The 20,998-nt window shown below is 44.7% G+C and overlaps 3 protein-coding genes and 1 pseudogene across 6 annotated transcripts in view; 1 reads left to right on the forward strand and 3 right to left on the reverse strand.

Annotated features, from left to right (window-relative positions):
• The first annotated feature begins 204 nt into the window (after nucleotides 1-204).
• The window catches only part of LOC120427533 (zinc finger protein 91-like), a 31,921-nt gene continuing 11,127 nt past the window's right edge, over nucleotides 205-20,998 (forward strand). Inside the window, exons 1-8 of one of the 3 annotated variants that reach the window (XM_052707872.1) lie at nucleotides 206-2,794; nucleotides 8,792-9,442; nucleotides 9,509-9,591; nucleotides 9,651-9,703; nucleotides 9,734-10,594; nucleotides 10,666-10,800; nucleotides 10,861-10,960; nucleotides 11,028-12,231. In XM_052707872.1, the coding sequence (XP_052563832.1) occupies nucleotides 410-2,794; nucleotides 8,792-9,442; nucleotides 9,509-9,591; nucleotides 9,651-9,703; nucleotides 9,734-10,594; nucleotides 10,666-10,800; nucleotides 10,861-10,960; nucleotides 11,028-11,073 (4,314 nt within the window). In that variant the 5' untranslated portion in view covers nucleotides 206-409 and the 3' untranslated portion in view covers nucleotides 11,074-12,231. Of the gene's footprint in view, nucleotides 2,795-8,791; nucleotides 9,443-9,508; nucleotides 9,592-9,650; nucleotides 10,595-10,665; nucleotides 10,801-10,860; nucleotides 10,961-11,027; nucleotides 12,232-20,998 lie in introns of those variants that run through there. The other 2 variants (XM_052707870.1, XM_052707871.1) reach the window with 2 other exon arrangements.
• LOC128092870 (uncharacterized) lies at nucleotides 7,339-8,785 on the reverse strand. 2 transcript variants are annotated; one of them, XM_052707885.1, is made up of 3 exons: nucleotides 8,287-8,785; nucleotides 7,578-7,634; nucleotides 7,339-7,506 (listed from the first exon to the last, which is right to left on the reverse strand). In XM_052707885.1, the coding sequence occupies exons 1-3, from the start codon at nucleotides 8,581-8,583 to the stop codon at nucleotides 7,501-7,503; spliced, it is 360 nt and encodes a 119-aa protein (XP_052563845.1). In that variant the 5' UTR covers nucleotides 8,584-8,785; the 3' UTR covers nucleotides 7,339-7,500. The 2 variants fall into 2 exon arrangements, with proteins under 2 accessions (XP_052563845.1, XP_052563844.1); XM_052707884.1 differs by having other exon boundaries at nucleotides 7,339-7,634.
• LOC120427545 (uncharacterized) lies at nucleotides 13,598-20,084 on the reverse strand. The gene is made up of 3 exons (XM_039592420.2): nucleotides 19,596-20,084; nucleotides 13,797-13,871; nucleotides 13,598-13,726 (listed from the first exon to the last, which is right to left on the reverse strand). Exons 1-3 carry the CDS (start codon nucleotides 19,890-19,892, stop codon nucleotides 13,631-13,633), a joined length of 468 nt encoding a protein of 155 aa, XP_039448354.1. The 5' UTR covers nucleotides 19,893-20,084; the 3' UTR covers nucleotides 13,598-13,630.
• LOC120427546 (uncharacterized) lies at nucleotides 17,410-19,596 on the reverse strand (annotated as a pseudogene).

Consider the following 20,998-nt stretch of genomic DNA (forward strand, 5'->3'; position numbering starts at 1 on the left):
AATCTACGAAACAAAAAGCGTAACGCCACCGCGTAAAAAGAGGTTTCTCTGTACCGCAGACAAATAACATCCTGCAGATTTCTGCAAAACTCTGCCATCCCAAAATCAGCAAAGACACAAACCCTATGGATAGCGTTCTTTTGACAGCGCTGCACTTTCCCGCAGGGCAGCAGCAGCAAGCCGTCAAGCGTAGAAAAAAAGAAGAAGAAGACAATTCGCTGCTCGGCCATCAATTCTCTACCCCGCAAAAGTTTATAAGTTTTGTTCGGTGGAAAACGTGAAAATTGGCTTGTTTTTCGCGTTTTCCGGTGTTTTCGAGCCGATGTTCCGTCGCGGCCGCGTTCCCCGCCGGTGTTGAGCGTAAAATTCGGTGTTTTTCGCGCGCGCGTTCGCCGTAAATCGTGTTTCGATGGAGCAACCCGAAATAGCCGCCGTCGATGATGCTCCTGCCCTCCCGCCCTCGCCCAACCGGAGCAATAGCACCAGCAGCTCCGAAAGCGGAAGCAGCAGTAGCGGTTCCAGTGAGTCGAGCCAGGAAGTGAACGACAATGGGGGACAGCAGGGAGAGGAGGGTGGAACGAATGGCCGGAGCAGTTCGGCTGATTATCCGGCTGTGATGCCACCCCCGCCACCGGCCGTCAATACGCTGTGCAGGATTTGTATGTGCGATCCGGCCGAGGATGGTCGAATGCTGGAGTCGTTGTTCCGGACGACGGTCGACTCGAAGACGCTGTACGCGATGTTGGTGACCGTAGTTCCGCTGGGGCAGGGCAACAACGACGGAATGCCGGACAAGGTGTGTACGAGCTGTAAGGGGAAGTTGGTGCAGGCGTACAGGCTGTACGAGACCTGCGTCAAGAGTGACGAACGGTTGAGGAAGTTGTTGCAGCTGCAGAACAGTGCCGGAGGAGTGCTTATTAAGCAGGAGATTATCGATGAAGACGACGAGGACGTTGAGTTGGCCAATTTTCAGCTGTACTGCGATGCGCAGGTGAAGAAGGAGGACGAATATGACCAGGATTACCTGTTTGATGGAGGGTTTTATGGGGTTGGATTGGCCGCGGCGCATTACAACACACCGAATTTGCGCATTCAGTCGGTGCACAACGGGCCGGAAGTGTTGGTGCAGCTGCAGGAAGGTCTTGATGCGCCCTCGCAGCCAGCTGTGGAGTGGGACAAGTATGTGAAAGTGACTCCAAATGGCCATCACTGCATTCTGTGTGGAAAGGACTTTAAATACTTTAGCTACTTCAAGCAGCACGCGATCGCCCAACATGACCCGAGCAAGCCCCACAAATGCCACCAGTGCAAGTACACGTTCAAGACGGAACAGCGTCTGTTTCTACACATGCGAACCCATCTGGAACAACAGGCTGAAGAACTTCCTCTTGCCGTTGAGCACGCCGAACTGCCCGAACCGGAGCTGGAAATTGAAGGAACGCTCGATCTGGACCAGTCCGAGGATTCCATCGTTGACGACGAAAGCGTTTCCATTTCGATTAACCCGGACAATGGCGAGAAAATCTACACCTGCCTGATCTGCCAGAAGCAGCTGACCACGCTCCCTCTTTACCGGCGCCACCAAACGGTCCACACGGTCCGTGGCCGGCCATTTGAGTGCGAAATCTGCCACTACCGGTTCGCGATGAAGTTCAGCTACAACGCGCACATGCTGCGCCACGAACAGGGCAAAGACCCGGCCCAACCTGCGGCCTACAAGTGTGCCGAATGTCCGCAAACGTTCGTCCGGCGGAAGCTCCTCAATCTGCACGTCGCCGTGAACCACGAAAAACCAACCGTCTATCTCAACCGAACCGCCCCGGCAGCTATCCTGACGAGCAACATCTCCGAGGGACGCGGCGGCCACGCCTGCCCGATTTGCTCGGAAACCTTCAACCGCGAGTCGGTCCTCAACAATCACATGAAAATGCACGAACTCGAGGCGGCCCAACTCAAGCACTCGGAAGTGTGCTACATCTGCAACGTGTGCGGCGTCGAGTGCGAAACGCGCGATTCCTTCACCACCCACATCAAAACTCACGGCGACGACATTGCCCTCGAGCACCAGAACAACTCGATGGACGTGGACGACGATGACGACGATCCGGCCATGCCGCCGACGCCCCAAAACGGTGCCACCGATCCGCTCAGCACCAGCACACCCACCTCCAAGCCCGAACCCAAGTCCGGCGTGCGGTGCGAGCTCTGCTCCAAGACATTCCCGTATGCGTGCAACCTCAAACAGCACCGGATCATCCACCACTCGGAACTGAAGCCGCACGAATGCCACATCTGCCACTACCGGTTCGAGTACGAGGGCACCCTGATGCGCCACATGCAGAAACATTCCAAACAGGAATTGAGTGCTGCCGCGGCCGCCAACACCACCCCAACAACCATCCCGTCTCTTCCCCAACCCGAAGACCCGATCGTGGCCCCGGCCGGCGCTTCCCTCGTGTTCAAGTGCAAACTGTGCTCGGCACGCTTCCAGAAGCAGAAATCGATGACCTGGCATCTGAAAACGCACCGCTCGATCGTGGCCGCCGGCGAGGACAAAGAGGCGAGCCCCACCAAGGAGCTGGGCAGTCCGCTGTCGCCCAACTCGGCGGCCACGGCGTCTGCGAATGCGTTTGCGGCGCGGTTGGATTTGAAGCCACAGCAGCCCCAGTCGACGTCGTCCTCGTCGACGGCATTGCAGCAGATTCAGCAGCTACAGCAGGCGGCATTGCGGGGAATGGCTGCTGCTGCTGCTGCTGGAGGAGCCAAGATGTACAAGTGTGGATACTGTCCGCAGGTGAGTTGGAACGAAGAAAAAAGGGTGTTTTTCTTTCATGAAATATTTTAAAATTAAAAAAGCCTGAAAATTTCTAAAATTTTGAAACAGAGTAAACCATAAAAAAATGTGCCATTGCAAATTTGAATCTGTATGTAAAATTCTCGACTTTTTTATTAGGTCCTATAAATATATGAAAGAAAATAGTTTAAAGGACCTTTTCAAAAAAAAACTCTGGAATTGATTTTTAAATTGGGTCCTAAAGCCTTATGTAAATGTTTATGTACAACGGTAAAAAACACGATTAAAACCCATTTCTGATTACTTTTTTTTTCATTTTAATACAAAAAAATAAATTGACAAGACAACATTTTTTCGATGCGTAATATTGAATGTTTTTCCCTTTTGAAATGTTAGTCTTGATTTGAAAATTTTGAAAATATTGTTTTTGCAATTCTGTTGTGAAACTACTTACTTTTCCTGTCATTCTTGAACGACGAAATAGCCTACTTTTCTGTACAAAAAAAATAACAGAATCGAATAGCAACACTTCTCAAAATAAATGCTGAAAAGTTCTACTTTTCAGCATTGAAATGGGTGCTGAAAAGTTGAACTTTTCAGCACTTGTTTCGAAAAGTAACACTTTTCACCATTTTATTGATTTAAACGATTTATTGACAAAATACATGAAAATTCGACTTAAAATTTCACTTGTTTTTCGAAATAGCGAAAAATGTTGTATGGAACTCGTTGCAAAACTTGATTTTTTCAGCACTCGTCGTATTTATCCAACTCGGTGAACCTCGTTGGATAAATGTACGACTCGTGCTGAAAAAATCCTCTTTTTGCAACTTGTTGCATAAACTACTATTTCGAAAAGATCGGAAAATTTCTCAAATATTTGATATTTCAACATTGAAAATCGGACCATTAGTTACTGAGATATCGACATTGAAAAAAGGGTGGGCTGTTTGGGTGAGACTTAGAAAACATCAATTTTCCTGTTTTTAAACTTTTTCATTGCAATATCTCAGCAACTAAAGGCCCCCTGGGCCTTGTACAGTCAAGGGGCATGATTTGATCCTAGTGAATTAGTTAAAATTTGGGTATACATTATTTTTATAAGCAATATGGACACCACTTCATGCTACGAGAACCACGAGAACTCGCTTTGTCGCAGCCCCAGGGCTTAAGCGTTGACCGATAAGCTGTCTTCGTGAACTAGGTAGTTCTCCGATAGTGAAAATATCACAATTGCACAAGACACCGCTGCTCCTGTGACTTTTTCACTATCACAATGTGGGTTTTAGGTTGGGACTTCAGGATAGTACAATTCTGTTGTTGCTTAGCATTGCAATTTTTATACTAGAGTAATGCTGTCAATAGACTTTGATTGATGTAGACTACTAGGCATATTTTATGTCAAAATTTTCATAGAGTCTCGATCAATCAATAATGAGCAGTTCTCTAGGATTTCGGTTATTCGATTTTTTTTGTATTTTTTAATCCGACTGAAACTTTTTTGGTGCCTTCGGTATGCCCAAAGAAGCCATTTTGCATCATTAGTTTGTCCATATAATTTTCCATACAAATTTGGCAGCTGGCCATACAAAAATGATATGTGAAAATTTCAAAATCTGTATCTTTTGAAGGAATTTTTTGATCGATTTGGTGTCTTCGGCAAAGTTGTAGGTATGGATACGGACTACACTGGAAAAAAATGATACACGGTAAAAAAAATTTGGTGATTTTTTTATTTAACTTTTTATCACTAAAATATGATTTGCAAAAAAACACTTTTTTTAATTTTTTTTATTTTTTTATATGTTTTAGAGGACATAAAATGCCAACTTTTCAGAAATTTCCAGGTTGTGCAAAAAATCATTGACCGAGTTATGATTTTTTTAATCAATACTTATTTTTTCAAAAAATCGAAATGTTGATCGCAAAAATTTTTCAACCTCATTTTTCGATGTTAAATCAAATTTGCAATCAAAAAGTACATTAGTGAAATTTTGATAAAGTGCACCTTTTCAAGTTTAAATCCATATTTTAGGGTGACTTTTTTGAAAATAGTTCGCAGTTTTTCATTTTTTAAATTAGTGCACCATGTTTGCCACACTTTTTGAAAAAAATATTTTTGAAAAGCTGAGAAAATTCTCTATATTTTGCTTCTTCGGACTTTGTCGATACGACCTTTAGTTGCTGAGATATTGCCATGCAAATGTTTAAAAACAGGAAAATTGATGTTTTCTAAGTTTCACCCAAACAGCCCACAGTTTTTTAATGTCGATATCTCAGCAACTAATGGTCCGATTTTCAATGTTAATATATGAAACATTTGTGAAATTTTCCGATCTTTTCGAAAACAAATTTTCAAATCAAGATTAACATTTCAAAAGGGCCAAACATTCAATATTACGCCCTTTTAAAAAGTTAGTCTTGATTTGAAAATTTTGAAAATAATGTTTTCGAAAAGATCGGAAAATTTCACAAATGTTTCATATATTAACATTGAAAATCGGACCATTAGTTGCTGAGATATCGACATTAAAAAATTGTGGGCTGTTTGGGTGAGACTTAGAAAACATCAATTTTCCTGTTTTTAAACCTTTGCATTGCAATATCTCAGCAACTAAAGGTCGTATCGACAAAGTCCGAAGAAGCAAAATATAGAGAATTTTCTCAGCTTTTCAAAAATATTTTTTTCAAAAGTGTGCAAACAGGTGCACTAATTTAAAAAAATGAAAAACTGCAACTATTTTCAAAAAAGTCATATGAAGTTGAAAATATTTTGCGACCAATATTTCGATTTTTTGAAAAAATCAGTATTGATTAAAAAATTCATAACTCGGTCAATGATTTTTTGCACAACCTGAAAATTTCTGAAAAGTTGGCATTTTATGTCCTCTTAAACATATCAAAAAATAAAAAAAAATAAAAATAGTGTTTTTTTGCAAATCAAATTTTAGTGATAAAAAGTTAAATAAAAAAATCACCAATTTTTTTTTATCGTGTATCATTTTTTTCCAGTGTAGTCCGTATCCATACCTACAACTTTGCCGAAGACACCAAATCGATCAAAAAATTCCTTCAAAAGATACAGATTTTTGAATTTTCATACATCATTTTTGTATGGACAGCTGCGAAATTTGTATGGAAAATTATATGGACAAACTAATGATGCAAAATGGCTTCTTTGGGCATACTGAAGGCACCAAAAAAGTTTCAGTCGGATTAAAAAATACAAAAATTAAAATTGAAGAAAAAAGACCGATTTCGTAGAGAACTGCTCTAATGTAATGATATCGGACAAAATTCGTTGATCTTTTGAACTAACGGTTTTCGGATTATGGTTGTATCGACCATTGTTGCGAATCGAGGAACTACGGATCTTTTGACGTAAATGGTCATTTCTTTTTCAAATCGCGATTCTGTCCTATTTGTATATCAGTTCATAAATTTTTATTGTTTTTTTTTTTATAAAAGTAGTACTACAACAGTTAAATGAATGTTTAGTTTTGAACATTAAGTTTAGAGGATTTTAGATTAAAGTTTAGATTTTCAATCCAAAGTAGTTAGCAAATGAATATTTGGACTGAAATGAATAATTGAATAAGTTGGACTTATGAATAACACACAACAGTGCATTTATTCTAGAGTCAGATCCATACAGCGTCAGTGTTTATTTGGTCGAAGTGTACTAATTCATTGGCAGATCTGATTCTAGTTGTAATGTACGACAATACTACTGACGGACGTGACAGCACGAGGGCCCAGTTTAGAGGTTTCAACATCAACGATGTGCGGCTGGACCACCCTCCCAAAAAAAAAATCTCAGCAACTAAAGGTCGTATCAACAAAGTCCGAATAAGCAAAATATAGAGAATTTTCTCAGCTTTTCAAAAATATTTTTTTCAAAAGTGGGCAAACATGTGCACTAGTTTAAAAAAATGAAAAACTTCGACTATTTTCAAAAAAGTCATCTAAATATGGATTTAACTTGAAAACGGTGCACTTTATCAAAATTTCAGTAAAGTACTTTTTATTGCAAATTTGATTTTACATTGAAAAATGAAGTTGAAAAATTTTTGCGACCAACATTTCGATTTTTTGAAAAAATCAGTATTGATTAAAAAATAACTCGGTCAATGATTTTTTGCACAACCTTGGAAATTTCTGAAAAGTTGGCATTTTATGTCCTCTAAAACACATAAAAAAACAAATAATAATAGTGTTTTTTTGCAAATCAAGTTTTAATGGTAAAAAATTAAATAAAAAAATCTCTATTTTTTTTACCATGTATTAATAGGTCCCTACGCAAAACTTGTTTAGAAAAAAAGAAAAAAAAAATAGAACCCGTGACAAATTTGGATTTCAGTAATTTTTGGTTTTGAGTGGTTCAAAAAACTCAAATAAAAAAAAATAACTTTTTTAAAGGTGCTAAAAATTTTTTAAAACTTTTTTGTTTTTACGTAAGTGAGAATGCTCTGTGTTAGTCGTTTATTTTTGAATAAAAAAAAAAGTAATTTCTTTCATTCTTTCCAAATAAAAACTACTGTATTTCGTTTACAAAAAATGTATTTCATTACAATAAATGCAAATTACAATTCATTAAAAACAAAAACTTCATCTTCATGCTCCACCTGCTCCACCTCCGACAGCTCCAATCCGAACCTCGTCCTTCAATCTCCCGTCGAGGACCGAAAGAATCCGACAAGCAGCGATCAAATCTGAGGAAGATAAACGTAAAACAAATAGGTTAGAATAAATATTACCAAACCGTGTTACTAAATACAATTACCTCTGTGTTACCAAAAAGATTTGGTTTTCCAGTCCTGATAGGTGGCGAGGTTTCCATCTGAGGAAAAACAAACACAAAAATAAAAGAGAATAAAAACAGCTATAACAAACTAACAACAAACTACAAAGCCACGCAAAATTTTGAAAACATGCCAAAAATCTGACTAGACCAAGGACTAGACTACTTTTCAAACAGACTCAACAATAAAAAGAATAGCAACCAACGAACAAACGCAAAAACTAGTTAAATACTTTGAAAATACTGAAAATTTAGAATATCGCAATCTCAGCAACCGTGGTAAACCACGGTTACCGAGACTTTGACAGTTGCCAAAAGTTTCAAGTTTGAAATTTGGATTAGCGGACAATTCCTCGGTTGGAATTGCCGCTGGATGTGCCAAAATAATGTTTTCAGGGAGAATTTCGATTCCCGATGGTAGATCCAGCGGAGTCGAATCCACCTCAGGTAGGTCCAAATCAATTTCAAGAGGAATTTTGATAGCCGAGGTTGGATTCGACTCCGGCGGATCAACCACGGGTTGGTCAAAATTGTTTTGATTTGGAATTTGGAAAACCCATGATGGACCCGGCAGTGCCGGATCCACCACGGATGCGATCGAATTGCTAGGAACGAAATAGTTAGTTAAAGAATTTTGATCTGAGAGTGATTCCGTTTCCAAAATCACCCCAGCAGGTCCGAAATAGTAAACCTGATTAGAGGTCCAATCGTCGAGTGGTTCCGTAACCGGGATCGCTGCGAAAGCGAGTTCCGCTAGCGATCTCGGTTCGTGAACCACTGACGCGCGGTCTGTCTCGTTGAGCCGTTCGAAATAGGCCACTGCGAGTTCTGCCAGGTCATCGTCATCGTCATCATCCCGGATGCCCGATTCGACATCCGGGTCATAGGCCAAGGCTGGCCGGGGCCGCCAGACACCCATGCGGTGCGCTAGAAAGAGAGAAAAGAAATTGCGAATTAGAAATAGTAGAATACGACCGTACGCCGCCATCTCCAGTTTGGGAATGAGGGGTTTGGTAGGGGTGCACTCGGGTATATACCTTTTCGGCTTGTTGATTCGTTACCAAGGGGGGCGTTGCCAAGCGCGCGCGCAGCTATTTATGTTTTTCATTGCTCACGCATAGCAACGGGCGGAGTTTTGGTCGCGGTAGGCGTTGCGCTGTGCGTTGAAATTTTGACGGGATTTTTTGGTTTTGCAGAAACTGGATTCGGAGGATGCTTACTACCAGCATTTGAAGGGTCATCGAGTCCGACCGGCGACCGACCCGCTCCAGCCAGATGAAGAAACGCCCCCGGCCAAGAAGAAACGGTCCTGGGTTCGTTCGGGCGAGCACCACAAGTGTCACCTCTGCCAGAAGGTGTTTACGTTCCGCAGCCAGCTGCAGCAGCACACGGCCCTACATCATCAGCCGGGCAAACCGTACGAGTGTGGCAAGTGCCACTACAGTTTCGTGCACAAGCTGAACCTCAAGCGGCACGAGCTGACCCATCTGGAAGAGGAGCGCGTGTCCGCCGAGGATGATCCGTCGATTCAGCTGCTCGAGGACGAAAGCTTCAATGCGGAGGAACTCGCCGAACCGGACGAGATGAGTCCGGCCGTAGTCGGGCTGATGCCGGTGAATCGTGGCGGCGTCGGCAGCGAAGCCGGTGACAAACAGTCCGGCGAGGGCGTTGGTCCACCAAAGAGAAACAAGTGTGTCGTCTGCGCGGCCACCTTCCAGCGCGAGGACCAGCTGATCGAGCATCTCAAGACGCACATCGAGCGGATGAAGGTCACCAAGCAGGAGACGCAGTCCGCCAAGAAGATACTCACGGACGACAGCGACAAAAAGTGCAAACTGTGCGCAAAGGTAACTTCTTCATGTAGCTCTGGCTGACTAGGCGAGGTTCTCTAACGTTATTCTTTTTCAACTCAGGTGTTCAAGTTCTCGTGCCAGCTGAAGCAGCACATTCAGATGCATCACTCCAAGGATAAGCCGTTTGAGTGTAACATTTGCAGGTTGGTTTCGGGCGCGGTGCGTTGCGTTTCAGAGTCGCTAATTTAGCCCTTTCCCACAGGTATCGGTTCGAGTTCAAGGGTCACATGCTCCGTCACAAGGCCAACAACCACCCGGACGAGCTTGCAGCCGAAGAGGCCGACGCGGACGAGCTGCCGGCGAAGATCACGACACCGACGGTTAACCCAGATGGGTCCGAAGTGTACCAGTGCCCGGTATGTCCGATGAACTTTGTCAAGCAGCGCTCGCTCACCTGGCACCTGAAGACGCACAGTGGCGCCGGCAGCGGCCGGAAGATCAAACGGGAAGACGGCGGTGGTGGTGGCATTTACCCGTCGGCGTCGTCCTCCTCCTCGACGGGAGAAGTCTTCCAGTGCCGGGTTTGTACGCGGTTGTTTAACGATGCGTACGAACTGAAGGCGCACATGCTGACGCACGCTGGCAGTTCCACCAGCTCCAGTGGCCAGGTCATCGAGGCCGACCATTCGCTGTTTGGATCCGGGCTGGACATGATGCTGCAGGACTTCCCCGACACGATGGAGGACACCGATCCGCTGTTTGACGGCTCGAACCTGGAGTTGGTGCTGGAGGACAACTTTGACCATGATCTCGACTTTAGCATGCGCTACAACCAACCGCAGGACACGTCGTCGTCGCTTCCACAAACCAGGAGAAGTCTTCCGACCGGCGGCATTGCTAACGACAGTTCCGTTTACGACATGGCCGAACCGGGCGCCTCGACGACCCCGGCCAAGGGCAAAATCGTGTGCGAGCTGTGCAAGAAGGATTTCCTGTACTCGTGCAACCTGAAGCAGCATATGCAGCTGCACCACGCCAAGGAGAAGCCGTTCGAGTGCAAGATTTGCTTCTACCGGTTCGAGTACAGCGGCCATCTGGTGCGCCACATCCGCACGAACCACGACAACCAGCAGGAGGACGCCATCGGGGACGCGATCGAGCGGAACTTTGTGTGCACCTTCTGTTCGGAGCTGTTTGAGCAGAAATGTAAGTGCCGCTGAACTAAACCCCCCATGTCTTGCTGTTTGTCACTAATTTTATTATTTCCTCCTGAACAGCACAACTTAACTCGCACATCCAGACCTATCACAGGGGCGAGAAGCAGTTTAAGTGTGACTTGTGTCCGGCGTCGTTTGCGTACAAGAAAACGTTTGAAAATCATCGCGAAGAGCACCACTCGATCAAGCCCGGTGGTAAGAGCTTTAAATCTTCAACAGACACAAACCTTCATCTTGAAAAAACATCTCTTTCAGAACCATCTGCCGCTCCGTTTGTTGCTGCCGCAGTCGTTGCACCACCGCCCAGTGTTGCCAGCGGTTCCGCCAACTTTTCGTGCAATTTATGCAAGAAGACGTAAGTTTTAACGTTCTTTGGCGAACTCGTCCCACCACTAATCAATCTTCTTTTCAATTTTCCACAGGTTCAGCTCGGCACAAAAAGTGGACAACCACGTTTGCTTCCAGTGAGACGGCGCAGAAGGAAGCCTTACTCACATCCCAAAATCCCAGATTTAAAACCTTGCAAGAGAGATTGAATTGTTAACGTAACGTAATTACTCCCACTCACTCACACACAAAAAATTACAAAGAGATCCGTAGATTGGTAGCGCAGCAAGTTTGCTACCAAGTAACGTAAAATATTCACACTACAGAACAATTTTCTCAGTACGTTAGAACGCGCGTTAGCAAGCGCACCACCACCACAGATCAAGTTAGAAAGTCTCCCACAACCGCGTGTTGTTGAATAGTCGAATATTGGTAAGACAAACAGTGTTTAGTTGCTAGCAGGGAGGATCGTGCTATGAAACACTTTGAAAGGGAAAAAAAAAAACAAATCGATCGTCACCATCCTCCTGGAAGTACTCCTCGTTTAGGCATTAGTTGAGCAGGCAGAACAAAGCAAAGAAAAAAAAAACAAAGTTCTGTTTTACTAGTAAAACCCGTAGATCGTAAGCCATATTAGTGTTTATTAGTATGTATTTGATTTTATCTATAGATAAGTTGACTTGCATTGAACCCACATTTTACATGAAATTACTGCAGGCAACCCCTTCCGGCGGACCAGAGGCGTAGCAAAGTCGCAAAGTCTTTCCCAAACAAGTTGAGCCCAGCCAAAATGACGGAGAAAAAGTTTAATTTATGTTTACGAACTTATCACAAACACACCCACGCAGAGTATTACGTCTAAGTTCATGCAACAAAATAAACCTTTTAATACATAAATACAAAACAAATAATGCTAATTTCCCACCACCCCCTCACCGTAGGTTCTAGGAGCAAACGTTCTGTCGCACACTGAAATCGTTATTTATATTCACCCAATCACAACAAAAACACACACACACATTTTAACAACCCAGCTTCGAAATGTCGAAACCGTAAACGAGTTACAAATTTTTAATTTACACTCTTTGATTCGTTTCTTTTTAAAACAATGCGTTCTAATTTTAAGTTTTTATTCGCGCTACTGCACCATTCACATCAGTTGTAAGCTTTCGATTATAACTTATGGATAGCGAATTTGCAGAGAAGGAAAAAAAAGTAAAAAAAAAAACATTTACGTTAAGGACAAATAAATATGCTATTACTACCTAAATACTGAACAACAACAACAGCAACAGCAAATTAACAAAATATAACATTAACCGTTGAAAATACACACTCTGACATCAAGATTATTAAGGCAAACAGATTAAACTATTATATAATATATATATAAATAAATCATTGTACGACAAAAAAACAGTGTGTTTTAATTTGAAAAGAACATTAAATTTTAATTGTTGATCAGACTATTGGATCAACACTCCTAAACTGGCACTTATTTTGAGTACAGTGCCATTCCGTTCTTGGCAACACGATTTTTTCAACCGTTTTTGCTTGCTAAAAAATACACTCAAACCCCGATGGTTTGACACCAACTATTTAGTTTGACACACCTTTTACACGGAGTTCACACACACCACCAAACCGACGACCAAACTAGCGACCAAACGTTTGTTTTGATAGCGTGCGGTTTCGATCAACAATTTAGAAGAGAAATTAATGGTACGTTCGTTTGATGGCTAGTTCGGCACTGAGTGCCGCACTCAGAGCTGTCAAAGTGTTTTTTTTAAGAAACTCGCGCTAGTTCCGCAAGAGTTTCGCCGCCATCTTGGAACTGAAACTCTAGAGAGTTATCTCCGTGCGCATGTATTGCGTGTACGTACACGAAAAAAGTGAGGTTAAATTTTGTACCAGCCAGCAAAACAAATGGTGTGCTAGTGTGTGTGAGATCGGGCTTAGATAGCTCTAGTGCCGCACTCGATATTTTTTCAGTTTCATACGAGTTCCACGCACACTAACAAATGTCGTTCGTTTGAACCGAAACTGGCACCGACGAGTGCGGCACTCGTCGGTGCCACTTGAAATAAAGTCGTGTTGCCAAAAGCGGGAGGGCACTGTAATAACAAAAATGACTCCAGAAACAATGAAAAACTATCAAACTTTTTTTTTAAATCCAATTATTTTTGTTCAAGACATTTTATACGAGTATGTACCTTATCAATAAATAGTTGTGCTTGATTTTAAATTTTTCTATTTTTAATTAGGTGATCAAAATTTTCCATTTTTAATATTGAAAATACCAATAGTTTCCGAGATATCGCCAGTTGGCTAATTGGTGACACTTAAAGAAATTAATTTTCATCAATTCGGTTTCTTTATAAAAAAAAATGTTTTTTTTAATTATATCTTCTAAACAAGATTTTACACCTTGAAAATTTACTTTTTGGTCCTTTAAAACTTTTGAAAATGGAAAATAAAAAAACTCAACAAAATTCAACTTTCAGTTATTGAAAAAATTGTTCTTATATGTACCTATTTTTTCCTGAAAAGTCCCAATCAGTCGTTTATTTTTGAATAAAAAAAAGTAATTTCTTTCAATCTTTCCAAATAAAAACTACTGTATATCGTTTACAAAAAATGTATTTCATTACAATAAATGCACATTACAATTCATTATAAACAAAAAAAAAAATCATCTTCATGCTCCTCCTGCTCCACCTCCGACATCTTTAACCGAACCTCGTCCTTCAATCTCCCGTCGAGGACCGTATGAATCCGATAAGCAGCGACTGATCTGAGGAAGATAAACGTTCAAAAATAGGTTAGAATAAATATTACCAAACCGTGTTACTAAATGCAATTACCTCTGTGTTTCCAAAAAGATTTGGTTTTCCAATTTTGAGAGGTATTCCAGTTCTGGTAGGTGGCGAGGTGTCCATCTGAGGAAAAACAAAAACAAAATAAAAGCGAATAAAACCAGCTATAACAAACTAACAACAAACTACAAAGTCACGCAAAATTTTGAAAACATGCCAAAAATCTTACTAGACTACTTTTCAAACAGACTCTACAATAACAAGAATCGCAACCAACGAACAAACGCAAAAACTAGTTAAATACTTTGAAAATACTGAAAATTTAGAATATCGCAATCTCAGCAACCGTGGTAAACCACGGTTACCGAGACTTTGACAGTTGCCAAAAGTTTCAACTTTAAAATTTGGATCAGCGGGCAATTCCTCAGTTGGAATTGCTGCTGGATGTACCAAAATGTTATTTTCAGGGAGAATTTCGATTCCCGATGGTAGATCCAGCGGAGTCGAATCCACCTCAGGTAGGTCCAAATCAATTTCAAGAGGAATTTTGATAGCCGAGGTTGGATTCGACTCCGGCGGATCAACCACGGGTTGGTCAAAATAGTTTTGATTTGGAATTTGGAAAACCCATGATGGACCCGGCAGTGCCGGATCCACCACGGATGCGATCGAATGGATTACCGGACGGGCCAACATTTCTCATAGATGGCGCTGTTCGTTTGGTAGTAAGAAATTCAAATTTGTTCTGAGAAATTTACTTTTTCATTAATATCTCAAAAACTACACAATGTAGGCTCACAAAATTTGACCTACTGATTGAAAAAAAAATTACCTTTTACCAGGTCAAATTTAAAGCATAAGCGATGCTTAACTTGGGAAATATTGAATTTAAACTGATTTTCCCCATACATTTTTTAAATCGATTACTACCAGCGTGACAGCTGCCGCCATCATCGTTTTTCTCTTTCTCGCCTCGCTTTTGACAGCGAGATCAGTCAAAACGAGATGTCAAACCATAAATATTTTGTTTTGTTTATTGTGGTCCGCGATTTAAATCTCCGTCGGAACGGACACCACAAGCCATTCGGTCGCCTTTGCCCTTGCCCTCCGGATTACACGCCGTAACGGAACAGTTGCCGCTGCTGCTGTCCCAGAAGGAAAAAGGCGCGCTTGGAATTTTTAACGCGAAATGTACAGGTAAGGTCTGGTTCACAGTTTAAAGGTTGAACGGATTTTTAATGATATGTTTAAAAGGTTGATGGACCCGGCCAACCAGGCCGCGTACGTAGCTGCATGACAATTCGGGGGACGCAGAAGATAAGGATGCCATGGCCGGTTTCCATGAGGTCCAGCGTTTAGAAGCGACCATCTGAGGTTTGAGAAGGGCGGCAGGGATCAGGTGAACGACGTGTCCAGCACGTCTGGATCTTGGGTGATTTCGAAGGTTTCACCATGCACCAATCGTGGCAGTTTTCCAGCCAGCAAAACCATTACCTCCCCAAGTGGTCAGGAATGATCTCCAACTGACAACTCTTCACCGCTTCAACCGCTCTTTTGGATCCGTAAAGTGGCCAAACCCATCCAGAACCTCCCCTTGCAGTCAATCACCTCAACCAGCGGCAGCCGATGCCTCTTCGCAAGCTCAAAATCGTACCGATCGTGTGCCGGCGTTATTTTGACCGCCCTCGTGCCAAACTCCGCGTCAACCGACTCGTCAAAAAACCAGCGGAATTTTCTCCTTTCGTATCGGGTGCCACAGCATGGACGTATTCCCGCGCAAGTGCTCGTACCTCCCGTCGTCGGATTTACCGCCACCGCCACATCCCCGAGTAGCGTTTCCGGCCGGGTCGTCGAGATGACGATCCTTGAACTTTATAAGCCACGTCGACCGAAGGTGATTTTGCGCTTATAACCCGGAACCTCAACCAGGGTAGGACCGTTGGTTTCCACGTTGTCGACCTCAATGTCCGAGATGGTCGACTCGAGAGAGCAACTCCAACTAGCGATTTATCTGCTGTGCCAGATGGAAAAAGGCGCCCGTGGAAATTTCTACGTGATCTGTACAGGTAAGGTCTGGTTCACGGTTTAATGTTGAACGGATTTATAATGATATGATTCCAAAGGTAAGGCGTACGCAGCTGCCGAAGATTTAACACAACCGGCTGCCAAGAAAAGAAGCCAGCTGAGAAGCGTCCGGCTGCTACTGATTCGAAGACCGCTAAGGGAGGCAAGAAGTTTCCGGTCTTAAGAGACCGAACTGGCCAAAAAGGGTGCTGCCGCCAAAATAGAAGAAGTGCCGTTATTGCCAAAAAAGCTCCGACGTTGACTGCTGCTTCCGCCGCCTATACCAAGAAGACTGCGGCCGCCGCCATGAAGCTAACCTCGGTGCCACTAGAGCGGCTGCTGTCAAGAAGAAGGAAGCTGCCGGAGCGAAGAAGGCTGCCACGAAGAAGCCCACCATCAAGAAGGTCACCGGCACCTACGGCATCGAAGCCAGAGTGCTGCTATGGCTCGTGCCGCCGGTTTGCTGAAAGCTAAGCTTACCAAGACCAGGACCGTTTGAAACTGCGCTGCGCAAAATCCTCACCGCGGTCAAGTCCGTTGGCCGCGTACTATGCGTCTGTACCGCAACCGCATACGACATCATCAACTGTCCGCTGACGACGGAAGCCGTGATGGAGAAGATCGAGGACAACAACATGCTGGTGTTCCTGACCCTTCTGCGCGCCAACAAGAACCACGGCAAGAAGTACTCAGTCAAATTGACGCCCTGGACATAGCAAACTAGATCGGAATCATCTAGGCCAGCGATTCTCAACGGGGGTACCGGGCCTACTTGATTGACATGGCAGGGGGTACCAGCCTAGAAGAAGGTTGAGAATCGCTGATCTAGGCAGTGCGCCGCGTCTTTAGTTCTACTAACGATCTCTTTTCTCTAAAAAAAAGTGTGATTTACCTGCCTGATTATGGGAAACACTCGTTTCGGTCGCCTACAGATAAGTGGGAGAGAGAGGGTGAATGCGATAGTAGAACCGATCGTGCAAACGTGGACCAACGCTGTACTAATAAAATTTCATGTGGGCCTGCAACGATTGTGACATCGGCCGTATGATGACGGGCTCTTGGGACAAGTAGGGTGAGAACGTGAACCAAGATGATCTAATGCGACTTGGTTCACACTTTAAGGGACCACGTGAACATTATTTTTGGGTTAGGGTTCGTTTTGTTCATCCCACTCGTGAAGACTGCACCAGACGCAGCTCTGCTCGCACTTGCGTGTTGGTCGCAGGTCGGCTATTTTGATCTAACCAGAGTCGTAGCTCGTCGTGTTTCTCCTTACGGATCAACCAACGGTCTATTTGGTTACCCACTAACCCAACACCGGAAACCCCAAAAATAAACTTTTATTATACATGAATTTTACAAGCTTAACTAGTACAGTCCAGACTCCATTATCCGAAGGCCTTGAAGGCGCCATATTTTGCAAATTTCAAGTCATCAGGGAACAGGGGTACAGGGAAAATTACAAGTTGGATCAAAATTTGCAAAATAGGGCGCTTCAGATAATCGAGTCTGGACTGTACATCGTACAAAAACGCACTTAAAATCTTAACTCTACTGCAGAATCGGGATCATTCCATGTCTGCAGGCGACTTTTTCTGGAAACAACAACCTCCTCACGGTCCAACGAATCCTCCATGGTCCATGTGACTGTATCCACCCGAGGTCAACGCACCACGTACGTTGTACCGGCTTCATCCTCCCTTTCCTCCGGGCATCGACTTGGCCATACAGCTCGAGCGTAGGCTGCTGAACGGCCTCCTGCGCCCGTCGACCGTTTCCGAACGACGAGTAACGTCCCGTGGTGCTCTCCGATTGCGACTTGTCACCGTGAATCGAGGGCGATCCGTACCCATGCCGAACGATGTTCTTCAGCAGATCCTCGACCTTGTTTTTCTTCTCAACAAAATATGGATCTCCTTTTCGTTCTTCGCACAAATTTCCACGATCTGGTAGAAGTTGCGGTCCTCCACCGGCGAACCCCCTTCAGCCACGTCGCAGTCCAATCTGAGGCTCGAAGCCCATTTTCAGCATCCGATCCGCGTGCTATCTAAAAAAACAAAAACCTTAACTTAAGCAATCCAAGTCTATCTGGCGCAACCCACAAACACTATCCAATAAGGTTAGCTCGTCGAGCTGGCCAAACTTGCGACCCAGCAGCAAGCGCAGCGCCTTTTCTCCAACATCCTCAACGCTACGCAGCGCGAGCTCTTTCAGCTGGGCCGGGCACATTCCGAGTAGCGCCGGTTCACCAAGCTTGACGCGGTCGACCTCCAGGCGGCGACGCTGTGCTGGGTTAGAGGTGTGGCCGGCCAGGTGGACTCTTCCAACTTGGGAGATCGAACGTGGGTTAGCAGGAGTTGCTGGTGTTTGTACAACTCGGCGAGGGCTAGAATGAGGGCACGCCTGCGTAGAGGTCACTCGGACGGCGCCACTGTCTGTGTCTCCGGTGCTCAGCATCGTCCACGAAGGTTAAAATGAAGAACGCGTCGACCTGCAATGAAAGGATTTGGTGAGGCTCGTTAAATTTAGTAAGCGTGAGTACTAGGCGAGTGTCGTTAGTCAGCTCCGGAAGGTGGGATGGCAGTGCGTGAGAAACTTACCGTCCGCGCGTTTCTTGACGGCCCAGACGACGTTTTGTTTATCCGGTAGCTTCGAGACGGCCATTTCGAAAACATCTAGGCCGTAACAACAGACTCAAATCGAGGAGCGTGTTCTCGGGACGCATGCCTGATACAGTTGGGGTGAGTCCTCGTTGGCGATGCGAGATCGGCAACCCAGGATCGAGGAGTTAATTTCGTCGTCCTGACCAGGTTCTTAACTGGTCACCCTCTTCCAGTGGCAAGGCTAGCTGAACTCAGGCCAACGGATGATCGCCCGGGCGTGGCCCCAGTCACGAGGTTGCCCAGCTCTAGGCAGGTCAGCTGACCGAGAAAGAAGTTTTCCCCGCGCCACGGCGATTCGTGGTTGAACGGAGTTTTTTTTCGCTCTGCGGCATTTCGAGGACCTTCCCGTACTCCAACCCGCACGTCCGGATGACATCCAGCAGCCGGAGCGTCCCCGCGGCGTCCACTTCGGCCGTGTATTCGCTCAGGTCGAACGAAACCATGACGTGACTTTGCGCGGCCAAGTTGTAGATCTTCGTTGGGCGGACGGCCGAAATGCACCAGGCAACTGCTGTCGGTCATGTCGCCGTAGTGCAGAATCATCCGGTCATGCTTGTCCTGGATAGATTCTGTTCGCTGCGGCCACTTGAAATACCAAACTCCTGACGATTCGGCAAAATTACCGCGAAAAGGAACGAAAAAAATCGAGAATAAAAACAACAACAACAACAGCAGTAAACATAAACAAATCCTACCGTACAGTACCACCATACGGTATTGAAAGAAAAATTTATTTTTTTCTGATTTTGGGCAAATATCACGATAATACGATAAGAAAAAAATATTGCACTGCAGATATGTAAGTTCCGCTAACTTTTACATAGTTTATTTTGAAAACTGCGTGAAAAACTTATTATTTTATTAAAATTATTTTAAACCAGTGTTACTACCCTGTACGGTAACTGTTTACTTCACAGTGGTGCTATCTATTGGTTAAAATTTAGTTCATTGAATCTACCAGAAGAGGGATACAGCGTACAACAAAAGCGAACCTGGCGGCAATTTGGAGAAACACCCCGTCGGGTGTTCCATTGCTAGGAACGAAATAGTTAGTTAAAGAATTTTGATCTGAGAGTGATTCCGTTTCCAAAATCACCCCAGCAGGTCCGAAATAGTAAACCTGATTAGAGGTCCAATCGTCGAGTGGTTCCGTAACCGGGATCGCTGCGAAAGCGAGTTCCGCTAGCGATCTCGGTTCGTGAACCACTGACGCGCGGTCTGTCTCGTTGAGCCGTTCGAAATAGGCCACTGCGAGTTCTGCCAGGTCATCGTCATCGTCATCATCCCGGATGCCCGATTCGACATCCGGGTCATAGGCCAAGGCTGGCCGGGGCCGCCAGACACCCATGCGGTGCGCTAGAAAGAGAGAAAAGAAATTGCGGATTAGAAATAGTAGAATACGACCGTACGCCGCCATCTCCAGTTTGGGAATGAGGGGTTTGGTAGGGGTGCACTCGGGTATATACCTTTTCGGCTTGTTGATTCGTTACCAAGGGGGGCGTTGCCAAGCGCGCGCGCAGCTATTTATGTTTTTCATTGCTCACGCATAGCAACGGGCGGTGCTTTGGTCGCGGTATGCGTTGCGCTGTGCGTTGAAATTTTGACGGGATTTTTTGGTTTTGCAGAAACTGGATTCGGAGGATGCTTACTACCAGCATTTGAAGGGTCATCGAGTCCGACCGGCGACCGACCCGCTCCAGCCGGATGAAGAAACGCCCCCGGCCAAGAAGAAACGGTCCTGGGTTCGTTCGGGCGAGCACCACAAGTGTCACCTCTGCCAGAAGGTGTTTACGTTCCGCAGCCAGCTGCAGCAACACACGGCCCTACATCATCAGCCGGGCAAACCGTACGAGTGTGGCAAGTGCCACTACAGTTTCGTGCACAAGCTGAACCTCAAGCGGCACGAGCTGACCCATCTGGAAGAGGAGCGCGTGTCCGCCGAGGATGATCCGTCGATTCAGCTGCTCGAGGACGAAAGCTTCAACGCGGAGGAACTCGCCGAACCGAACGAGATGAGTCCGGCCGTAGTCGGGCTGATGCCGGTGAATCGTGGCTATAAAATCACTCGAAAAACGAACTTCTTTATTAGACCTCGTAGACCAACCTATCGACTCAGAATCAAATTCTGAACAAATGTCTGTGCGTGTGTCTGGATGTGAGTCCGTGCACCGAAAAATATGCACACGATTATCTCCGGATTGGCTGAACCGATTTCGACCGTTTTGGCCTCATTCGATCCATCTTGGGGTCCCACAAGACCCTAGTTAATATTATGAAGTTTAGTAAAGTACTTCAAAAGTTATGCTAAAAAAAACGATTTCCAATAAAGTCCGGAAGATTGTAAAAAGGGTGGTTTTTGTAAGAAAACCCGTCATGCTATCCAGGTTTTTAAGCGAAGATGGCGTTCGAATGGTGAACGCCCGAAATGTCAAAATCGCGCAGTAGCACCAACATTAGAAAGAAAAAAGTGGCTGTCATGCCATGGCACACTTTTTCCGTAATGTTGGTACCACTGCGTGATTT

The sequence above is a fragment of the Culex pipiens genome, chromosome 2 (genome assembly GCF_016801865.2).
Source record: "Culex pipiens pallens isolate TS chromosome 2, TS_CPP_V2, whole genome shotgun sequence".
In the NCBI taxonomy this organism is placed as follows: Eukaryota; Metazoa; Arthropoda; class Insecta; order Diptera; family Culicidae; genus Culex; species Culex pipiens.